At 46.3% G+C, this 11,341-nt stretch overlaps 1 protein-coding gene across 1 annotated transcript in view; it reads left to right on the top strand.

Annotated features, from left to right (window-relative positions):
- LOC311223597 (alanine aminotransferase 2-like) overlaps positions 1–10,218 on the top strand; it is a gene marked incomplete at both ends in the record, with an annotated part of 47,899 nt that extends 37,681 nt beyond the window's left edge. Inside the window, one exon of the mRNA XM_084308374.1 lies at positions 10,119–10,218. Coding sequence (XP_084164500.1) covers positions 10,119–10,218 — 100 coding nt within the window. The remainder of the gene's footprint in view (positions 1–10,118) is intronic.
- Between the last annotated feature and the right edge of the window lie 1,123 nt (positions 10,219–11,341).

Genomic DNA, 11,341 nt, shown 5'->3' on the forward strand with positions numbered 1-11,341 from the left:
GACGGTCCCCTTCGTACCGTGCCCGGTGGCCCACCCCAAGGGCGTGAGACCCCTCTACCAATGCTTTGATCTATTCTGTTAACATCCCCCAGAGATGAACGAGAATTCGTCGAGACAAGCCTAGTACACTGGTGCTCGGAAGAGACAAACTCCATCCCAGTTGCCCCATAAAAACGCTGTTTCAATGATGAGCAACCAAGGCGCGCAAGCCCATGCATGGTTCCTATCAGAAGCACCCAGGGCCAGCACTATGTACACGTCGAGACCCAAAACATATCAATGGACATTCTAACAAGAACCCAGATACTGTTCCTCCAAGCCGCCTGGGAGAATGACAAGAAGCCGCTTTTTTCACAGAAAAAAATCCGGACATGGGAAAACAACACCCCGTCAACCTGCTCCATAAAAGAGGGGACGGGGAGCGACGTACCCTATGGCGGGGGGAATCCCATGACTCAACCAACCATTACAGGCGAGGAGTCAGGGAACTCCCTAAACAATACCCTGTCAACCTGCTCCATAAAAGAGGGGACGGGGAACCCCCATAGACACTTCCCACGTGAGCAATAAATTGAAAAGACATATTGCAACATTGAGCTATGTAACAATTGGACTAGGACTCTCTGAGGAGGAGGCTCTGAAACTCTGAGGAGGCTCCCTCACTGAGAGGGAGGCTCTGAACTCACTGAGGAGGCTCTGAAACTCCCTGAGGAGTTTAACTCACGAAAGTCTCACAACCAATAGAAACGCGCCCAGTGACGTACTCTATGGCGGGGGGAATTCCGTGGCCCACCGTCCAATATGGCGTGGGACCAGGAAACTCCCCCCCCCCCTCCCTACCCTGTGACGCGCTGATCCAGCAACGTGACAGGAAGCCCGAAGGACAGGAGGCCCAACCCCCTGACCAATCAGAAAAAGGGGAGGGAGGTTTTACCAGTTCACCCCCTCATGACCCCTCACCCCTGATACGATGCAATGACAAAGCAGAGCCATGACACCAGTCATAGCGTGCTACATGAAGCGTTAACAGCTTCACATAGACTCATGTGCAAACCTGCCACCTGCATTTTTACACCTTTTCCTAAAGGAAGAAAAACACAGACCAAGAGAGGGCCCCTTTAAGGGCCCTGGTACAAGAGCTTACACATGTAACTTCTGTAGGCCAACACCTAACCCAGTTGTGGATCTTAACAACACACACAACCCTCCATCACAACAAAAAAGGCAAAAGTACACTCTCACTACCGTAAGAGGAACGCCGTTTTTCATAATGAGAGAAGACACAAGTCCTCGATTAAGTACTGGCCACAGGCCTAAGTCCACATGACAGCGACCAAACAATCTTCAGAAAAAAATTTCCTCTCTAAGCAGGAGCACAACCCCAGCAGAAGCTATGGGGTTACACCGTATCCCCACAAACATAGTGAAACAATATATTGTAAACAAAATCATGTTTGAGGGGAGGGCGGGGGGGGGGGGGGGGGGTCCAGGGGAAAACCGGGGGAAAAAACCACCCCTCACCACCTTACCCCTGATACGACTCGTTTGAACAGGTACAGCCCTGTTAATATGTGAAACACGCCACCTGTTTATTGTCATCACAAGCTGAGAGAGGGACTCACACCTTGATCACATGCCACTATGCATAGCTTTTCAGGGTTTTTAACCCAGCCAGTTGTGAGCTCAACTACGTTACATGAACACACAACTTCTCATCATACAACAAAACCAGTTCATTTTTACTCACGTAAAAAACAACGCTGTTTTCTAGGTAGAGAGAAAGCTATACCAGCGATCAAGACAATTCACACACAACACATGTCGCATCCCCAAATGTAGTGAAGCAACATACGTTTTGGAAAAAACATCGTTATTACAAAACATTCAGAAGGGAACAGGGCCGCGGGAAGTCCGCGGGAAGTGGGGGTGCTGAGATATTGATCGTTTTTGATTACATTTTTTTTTAATTTTATATAATTTTTTTTTTTATAAAATATATATATTATATAATTATACTTGTTGTAGTTGTATTGTCTGCGAGACATCGCCACCACGCAACAAGTCAAAATGCTCGCTATCTGCAAACAGCTCCACTGTCTGTGTGTATACTCTGCTTTGGTCAAATCACATTCAGCGTGGGGCCTGAGAGTGCTGAGGCTGACGTTCTGCAGATGGATACTATTGAATCAGAGCGTTCAACAGGGTCTGAAACGTGTTATGAGGGGGTGCTGAGATAAGTGATATAATAATAACGTCATAGGTTTACCACTCTGGTAAACCAACACTCTCGTTCACTAGAGACCGCGCTCTCACGCTCAGCTCTGCGGAGCGTGCGAGACAAACAATAGTAACCGTTTTGATGCATACATCACAGCCCAGCTTACCCCACCTGTTGCGCCCTCCCTCTGCAATTCGTTCCCCACATACATGATCGCCGACATGCAAAAGGTCTTCGACCACCCTCCCGGGGGCTCGGATAGTTCTGCTGGCTTGTTCACGCCAGGGAAACCGCAGATATATATTCCTTTACTGCGAATTCAGCGTCCCAAAACTATTCCAGGCTGCGTCTATTTTTTTTACCAACGGATTTCCAGTTCCGCGTTGACGCTTCCAGGCCGCATCTATTAGAATCCCAACCGGTTCATGCGTTGGCTACACGCTGTTAATAACACTGCATTATCGAGACAGCGCCCCTATGACGATCTGGCAATGAATTCCAAGAGTAGGGTAAATCTGCAGTGCCGCTCCGCTCTGTGACATTGAGTAGCCTCGGTTACAATGGAATAAAAGCCAAAACAACCTTGCAGTTGCAGTTACACTCCCCGCCAGCAGGGGGTGCTGCAGCCCCCGCTGCACCCCCAGTTGCCGCGTCCCTGGAAGGGAAGGAAGGAAGAGGCGGGAAGTGTCCAATGGACCCTTACCTGCACCAATGAACGCAGGCTGAGAGGACCGCAACACTGGTCTCCACGTTGACGAAGGTCCTCGCTGGCGGGGCAAAATAAGCTAAGACGCCCCCCTCCAACAGCCGATCATGGTGCAGGGCCGACTACATCCTCTGTCAAAGATGATGTCGTAGTCAGAGTGCTATGGCCTGCTATTCTCACGGCTAATGTTCAACGGTGTAGCATAAGCTAACAGCTAACTCCAGGCTAACTGGTAGCATCAGGCTAACGTTCCCAGCCGAGCGAGCGTACAGAGCTAGCGTCGTAGCTAACAGCTAACTGGCTAACAGGTAGCTCAACCCAGCTAGGACGCAAGCTAAGCAGCTATCACCGAAACTGTACAACGAGAGAACACAATATAGGCCAACACTTCAGACAGCCGCCGTCTGTCCCTCTCCTCATCCGAAGAGAGAAGAGGAAAAGAAGTCAACACAGTCTTCAAAACGGTGATTAACAGACACAGCGGTGCCGGCACAATTCCCTCATGGGCTGCAGCCAACTTGAGCGTGGAGGAATTCTTATAACGAAACACCAAACCCACTTCCCTCGTGCCGGGTAACTTTCATCTTGAAAGGTGGGGCCTCGCACGGTGACAGAGAGTATCCGTTTGTCCAGAGATCCGGGCGATTGAACCGCAGATTCAGATACGGTCCCAGGCAATAGAGCTCCCGATGAGGAGCTCATGTAACGTGGGCGTCAAACCAGAACCCTCTCCACGCCGCTAAGAGGCAGCAAAAAAGGGTACCAGCCTGGAGCCGGCTTTCGTAAGTCGTGTAGCCATTCCGCCCATAGCAACACAACTGGCGCTCGCATATCAAAAACCATCACCCACCCGGAGAGGCAGGTAGCCCTCACAACAGCCGAGCGCCTCTCAAGCAAAGTACAACTGCAGAGCGGAGGTAATACCTGTCCAACTGCAGAGCTGGAGGAATGCAGGTGGGGATTAGGCCAGCGACGCGAGCCCCTAATACGAAAATGCCGGTGGAGGTCAGAATGATCATCATCTTCTAGACACCCCGGTGGCGAAGACATTATCGCTGTATTTCCTCGAAAATTGTGAGAAAGAAAATAAAGATATAATGTCAACACAGCTCCTTCATCGTAGCTCCTCTTCAACATTTCACTAGTCTCAAAGTGGTGTATACAGACACTTGCCGTGGTGAAAACAAGGAAGGAGCTGTTAGTATGGCCACACCCCTGCTTATGTAGAGGAGCGGATGGGGGTGTGGCCAGGCAGATGAGGTGTGTAAAGGTGCATGTGAAAATGTATTCAGTGCTAATACTGATATGGAAGAGTATTACAGTATGACGCAGAGCGGAGCTACACGATATATAACTGAGTTAGCCGGATAATTTTCAGGATAACTTGACTTAAACTAGACCTTTCGGTTCCCCGACGTGCGATTTTCTAAATCACTATGGCAACAGATCAAAAAGTTTTAACCTGGTCGAGGGCAGGGTTTAGTTCAGTTAGCTGGATAACCTGCATGGCCACGCCCTCGCAAAGAAATGCCAGCTCCCTTCCTGAAATAATTCTCACAGTCTAGATCCCATTATACCATTCAGAATTATGTTTTTGTGTTTCGTTTTTATAGAGGGGGCTTTTGAAATGTTAAATAATATACCTAAAATGCTGATAATAAATTGACTTTGTCCTAAATAATGCACGTCATATATACGGCGCTCGCGAGGTGCGATATACACACTATGTGGTTATTTTAATAACGTCGGAGCATTGCATATGTGAATCCCACGGGGATGTTTTTAATGAATGAAACCTATCGGGCGTTTGGCTCTGATTAGTTTCATATTCTCGGCTGTGGATGTATTTGCGCCCGGATTGTGTTTCATTCAAGCATAAATTGAAGCGTCTTCATGCGTGGATTGTGGATATGAATTACGACGGATCGAATATGTGGATTGTTGAATTGTCACTCACACGTTATAGTGATATTGTAACCAGTGGCGGCCGGTGTGAACTACATTTGGGTGGGCGAGTGGGGGGTGAAGGGGGGGGGGGCAAGCGGACAGCTGACCAAGCGAACACTGACTCGACATAACGTTACCCCGTTTCCATGAAGTGTTTAATTAGCAGCCAGCAATCTTGTTGAAAATGTAACGTTAATAAATGCTCAGAGCAATTATGTATATCTTGTCCTTTTGAACAAGTTACCATTCATTGTCCGGGTGATTATGGGCTTCAACAACAACACACAGCATCGCTCTAGAGAGAGAGAGAGAGCGAGAGAGAGTGAGAGAGAGAGAGCGAGAGAGAGCGAGAGAGAGAGAGAGAGAGAGAGAGAGAGAGCGAGAGCGAGAGAGAGAGAGAGAGAGAGAGAGAGAGAGAGAGAGAGAGAGAGAGAGAGAGAGAGAGAGAGAGAAAGATCGCGACTCACCAGCTAAGACAGAGTATAGCCTTAACATAGACTTACCATCACAAGTTGAATGGGGTTGAATTGTTGTTGTTGTTGTTGTTGTTGTTGTTGTTGTTGTTGTTGTTGTTGTTGTTGTTGTTGTTGTTGTTGAACACAAGCCATAATCTACTTATTTTAAATCCACTCAAAAAGAAACTCCACAGTCCGGACCATACCGTCGTGCTGCATCCAGCTACGAGTCAAGGTAGCAAAACATCCGGTCTGCAACACCGGTGTTGTGCCTAATGCTTTTTTTTCTAGCTGGTCGCTTGAAAACACGACCGGCTTCCATCATAATACATCATATTTCAACGCACAGCGCGTTACGCACTGATTGGCTGCGACGGATACAGCGATGAAACCAGTGCACGCCCACTGTAAGCGATATGCGTCTCGCCCGAGAGAAATGCGGCTATGGAAAGTATAGACGTGGTATTATTCTCTATCAGACAGTCACTTCCTGTGAATGAAAACAATTATTTATATTTGATATATTAACGTTATATTGTGCATTGGAAACACAAACATACTTAAAATGAGTAAATATTATTCATTTTAAACATGTTTATTTTATTTCTAGGGCTCTAAATTTTTTTTTAAAAAAGGTCTTCTTCTCCTCTCTCTTTACCAGGGGGTTCGGCGCCCCAGCGCCCCTAGTGGAGAAACCGCCACTGATTGTAACTGGGATTAAAATATATGAGGAGATGCGCTGTTTGATTTGATGACGTGCAGGCATGCGTTCTTCATGGGATGGGGGTGCACTCCGTGCAACCCCAGATAAGTACTCGCTATTTGCATATCAATAGCGCCGGTCGTCAGGTGTGTTAAATACGTTCTCAGATACATTCACACCTAACTTGTTGTGAATGACATGTGTTACATTCCATTCGTAGAGGCAATTAGGCACTGTCTTTAGTCTGTGCTCAAGCGAGGGGACATTAAATGCGCATTCGCGGGAGCGCGCGTGCACGTGGCGCCATTAGGTGCGTGCAACCCCAGATGATTTCAATAACGCACCACTGATGACGTGGACATGACTTGAGAAAATGAATGAGCAATTGCAAGCCTGCGCAATTATCCTGAGTATCAAGTCTGGTTCGAATTAACGAGACTGAATCAGCGTTCGAGGAACAGGGAAAGCCCGGATTCAAACATTGGGTTAATTGAATCTGGATAATGGGACTTTTGATCGACTTAGTTGAACCAGGTACGGGGAATAGGGCCCAGGTCCTCATGTTGGTGGTCAATAGAGGCCTCGGAATGTTTACATAGTTCCCTTTCTCCCAACATGGCTGCCAGTAACCATTGGTAACCACTTTCAAAAGAAAATGTCTAATTTCCATGCAGCGGTAGAAAAGGTATTACGCTGGGCGGTCAGGTGGCGTAGCGGAGATTACGCTCATCACCAATGCAAGAGGCTGCTGTCTCGACTCCCGGAGTCAGCATTGCCTTGGCTTGGGCTGATCGTCATACTAACTCGTTTGGCTGAGTTAGGGGGAGGGCAAGTCGTGAGTGGTAATCTGGCATTGGTCAGGTCTGGGCGCTTGCTCAGCGAAAGGCAGGAATTGATGAAGGCAGCGTGACCTCCCATACGTTACACTTCACCAATGAGAGTCCTCGCTGCGGGATCATCCCTATGTTCCCCGGGTCCTATGTTCCCCGGGTTCTATGTTCCCCGCTTTGATTGATTAATAGATTGAAAATATTTTTTTTTTTGATCAAATTTTTTATTATTAATTACACGAAACAGGACAACACAATAACCACAGTAACAAAAAACATAACTTCACAGGAGAATAACAAACAATAATAATACAGAATAATAAATTATAAAGATAAAAGAAAAAGAACAGCGTCCAACCTATCAAATACAGATGGCAATTTCAATAACAAAAATGTCTTCAAACATGCCAACCTTTCCCCACCTTTACAAGTGGAGTGGCTTAAAAGATTGTTTATGAGAGTGTTGCCGCAGATTTATTGTAGATAGCCTAGGTCCCTTACACATGTTCAAGACTGCCAAACTCGCAGAAGGTAAAGTGTAAGAAGAAAGAAATTCTTCCTCCAAGTTGGTTAACAGGTCAATCAGTCTGCCAATATTAGTCCCTTGGGGAGATGGCATGTGAATTGACATATAGCGCAGAATAGCTAAATACCTACCCCCCCTAAAATCCCCCCAGTCAAAGTTAAGAAGGACAAGACAGAAACCAAGACAGACAAGACATTTCCTCCTCCCCCTCCCCAGAGACCGCCGGACCCCCCCGATCAAGCGCCCCAACCCCGCTCAGCCGCACACGGCGGTCTTTACCTTCTCAGCTGCTGCGAACCACAGGTCAATTCCAGCCTGCCCCACCCCGATCACCCGGGCCGTGGATATCTCAAGATAAATCACATCCAATAGAGTAAGGGACCAGTTAATCATTGTAAGCTTCTCAGGCTCCTTCCATCTCATTGCTATTAGCTTCTTCGCTGCTGTGACGCCCGCTAGGACAACCCTTTTCAGTTGTACGGACGTGGGTAGTGTCGTTATATCGTTCAGGAGTAGCGTAACAGCTGTGAATGGGATAGTTAAGCCACACAGATCTGAAAGTTTGTCCGTTATTGACCTCCAGAAGCGGGCCACTGGTGGGCAATCCCAATACATATGCATATAAGTGCCAGTGGCCTTTTGAGAGCACAAAGTGCACCGAGAGTCGGTTATCAGTCCCATAGCAAATAGCTTCCTAGGTGTAAGATAGGTCCTATGAATATAATTAAAATTAATTTGCTGGTGATTGGGGTTGCGGGAAGATAATGCCACATTTGCCCAAACATCATCCCAGTCAAACTCGGGGTCCAACTCCGGGATATCCACACGCCAGATTGTATCCAATGATACATTTTTATACGTGGATTGAATTAAGAGCGTATAAAAGTCTGAGACAAACCCTCTGGATGTCGTCCTGTCCACTATGAGCCTGAGGAAGGGGTGTGGGTGCAAAGCTTGAGCCCACGGTACGCCATGCGCCCTCAGTGCTGACCTTAGTTGAAGGTAAAGAAAGAAGGACTCGCCGGGTAGATCATAAAATTCTCTTAAGTCCTGAAACGCACGGAGGCCGTTCTTATCATAAATATCCTCCAGAGTATGCACTCCCCTCCTTTGCCATTGAGGAATATTAACCGGCTTGTGCCCAACAAGTAATTGCTGGTTATTAAAAATTGGAGAGTCCAGGTGCCATGGGCATTTAACCCCACACGACCTCTGTACATTACGCCACGTTTGGATCACGTGAGTTATGATCGGTCCATACCTCAGCCGGCATTTCGAAATAGAGACAGTGGAGTACACTACATCCTGCAATCTTAGCGGAGATACCGCCGCCGCTTCTAAGGAGCGCCACGATACAGCCTCTACAGGGTCTAGCCAGCACATCAGAGGTCTCAGTGAAAAGGACCAGAAATAAAGTTTAAAATCAGGGATTGCGAGGCCCCCATCTTGTTTTCTACGTTGAGTAGTAGCCCTTTTGATTCTCGGGCGTTTGTTATTCCAGATAAACTTAGATACCATCGATTGTACCTTGCGCCAGTGGTCTATTGGAGGGGGCAGGGGGAGCATTGAGCTAATAAAATTTATCCTAGGCAGGATGTTCATTTTGATTATGGAAGCCCGGGCTTGTAAGGAGTTAGGAAGGGACGACCACCTGTCTAGATCCTGGCGTATTTTATCATAAGTACCCGTGAAGTTGTACTTAGTAATTTGGTTCAGCGTGGGGAATATCTCTATGCCCAAGTATTTAAAATGTTCTACTATGGGGATATCAGCTGGTAGTCGTACCGCCTTGGCCAGCTCATTAAGAGGTAGGCAGGCTGATTTGTTCCAGTTAATCTTAAAGCCTGACAATTTACCAAAGTCGTCGATTATCCTCAATAATTTTGTGGCCGACCGGGATGGGTCGTCCATGAAAATCAGCAGGTCATCCGCATAGAGAGCAATTTTGTGTGGAGTATTATTGACCATTATGGGAATAGATTGAAAATCTTATACATTTTTATTATTTTATTAATTATTAATGTCCGCCTTGTTTAGAACGGTTAAGCTTAGGCCCTTTTTCGAACTGGTTAAGGTTAGAGTTTGGAATCAGGGCTGGTGGTCTAAAATTGTCAATCAATCAATCAATCAAAGCGGGGAACATAGAACCCGGGGAACATAGGACCCGGGGAACATAGACATGCTCCCCTCACTGCCAGGTGAAAAAATAGTCAGTGGCTGTCGCCGCACGTGTCGGAGGAAGCACGCGGATGACTTCAGGGTTCCCTTGTACCGACCAGTAGGATGAACATGCGTACAACATCCAGGTAGGGGAGGGTTAGGGTATTGGCACAACGACTAAATTGGGACGGGGAGAAAACAGAGACAAATCGGAGAAAGAGAGGATAAAAAAAGAAATAAAAAAAAGGTATTACGCTGGAAAAGTATTTCTGTTCCACTGTGACTCGTTTACAAGAGCAAATGATCACATTTTTGTTTATATATTTCTGTGTGTACTGTATGTGTGTGTGTGTGTGTGCGTGGTGTGTCTGTGTGTGTGTGTGTGTGTGTGTGTGCATGTGTGTGTGTTTGTGCATGCATGTGTGTATGTGTGTGTGTGTGTATGTGTGTGCGTGGTGTGTGTATGTGTGTGTGTGTGTGTGTGTGTGTGTGTGCATGTGTGTATGTGTGTGCGTGGTGTATGTGTGTGCGTGGTGTGTGTGTGTGCGTGCATGTGTGTGTCCTCTCCCCCAGGCTGTGTGTCCTGACTCCTCCTGCTGCCCTGGAGGAGGTCTTGGCTCGGCTCGGCTCTTTCCACCTGCGCCTCCTGGACGGGTCAAGGGCAGAGACCTGAACTCCCCTCGCAAGAAAAGCACTGATGTTCCACGTTTAGTTTCTCAGAGAGAGTGAGAGGAAACACTTATGAGGGACTGTTTCTAACTAGGAAGTTAGATTTGATTATTGCCATTGCACAAGTACAACGAATTCAAGTTGGCATCTAACCAATCAGACCCACTCCTATCCGAGCTCCGGGAGGGTCATCAAGGAGAAGCCGCCTATTCTCAGTCCTTGCCCGACAATGGTGGAACGAACTGCCCACCCCAGTTAGGACAGCCGAAATCCGTCCAATCTTTCGCCGTCGACTAAAGACGCACTTCTTCAACCATTATCTGAAATGAAAATAATAATAATAAAAACATTTAAAAACAATTCTAACCCTAACTAATCTTACTGTCATGCACTTGTCCTAATATACTAACCTACACTGTAGCACGCAACACTTTGATGAACATTGTTACTCAGCTGATAGAGTTGTACCCTTCCTGATGACTTGTCGTACAGAACTTGTAAGTCGCTTTGGATAAAAGCGTCAGCTAAATGATTAAATGTAAATGTAAATGTAGTGCAAAGTAGCAGTAAAGTGCATTACAGTATACAGTACAACACATTACAGTATACAGTATAACACATTGCAGTATACAGTATAACACATTGCAATATACAGTATAACGTGTGAATAATGTGGAGAGTATACAAAGCTGTGGAGTACATTTGCTAAGCTAATTATATATTATAATTAAGGGTCTTATTATATACAGTGGTATATACGTATGAATACACTATGGTAATAAATCATAATAGCCAGTAGTTTAACTAATAGAGTAGGTATGGATATATTGTTCAGATATATACAAATATGTCTTTCACTTTGAAATAAGATTTGCCAAACAAATTCATGTATTTTTTTTAATCAGACAGACCAATAAACATATTTTTAGCAAATCAAATGAATGAATTGCTTCAATGTTGAAGACTTATATTGGTCTTACTTTTGGGAAGGTTACGTGAGGACAGCAGGTGGGGTGGAGGAGGTGAATTCTCAGGCTAGTGATATAAGTGTGTGTGTGTATGTGTGTGTGTGTGTGTGTGTGTGTGTGTGTGTGTGTGTGTGTGTGTGTGTGTGTGTGTGTGTGTGT

Source organism: Notolepis coatsorum, assembly GCF_963971535.1.
Source record: "Notolepis coatsorum genome assembly, chromosome: 2".
Taxonomy (NCBI): domain Eukaryota; kingdom Metazoa; phylum Chordata; class Actinopteri; order Aulopiformes; family Paralepididae; genus Notolepis; species Notolepis coatsorum.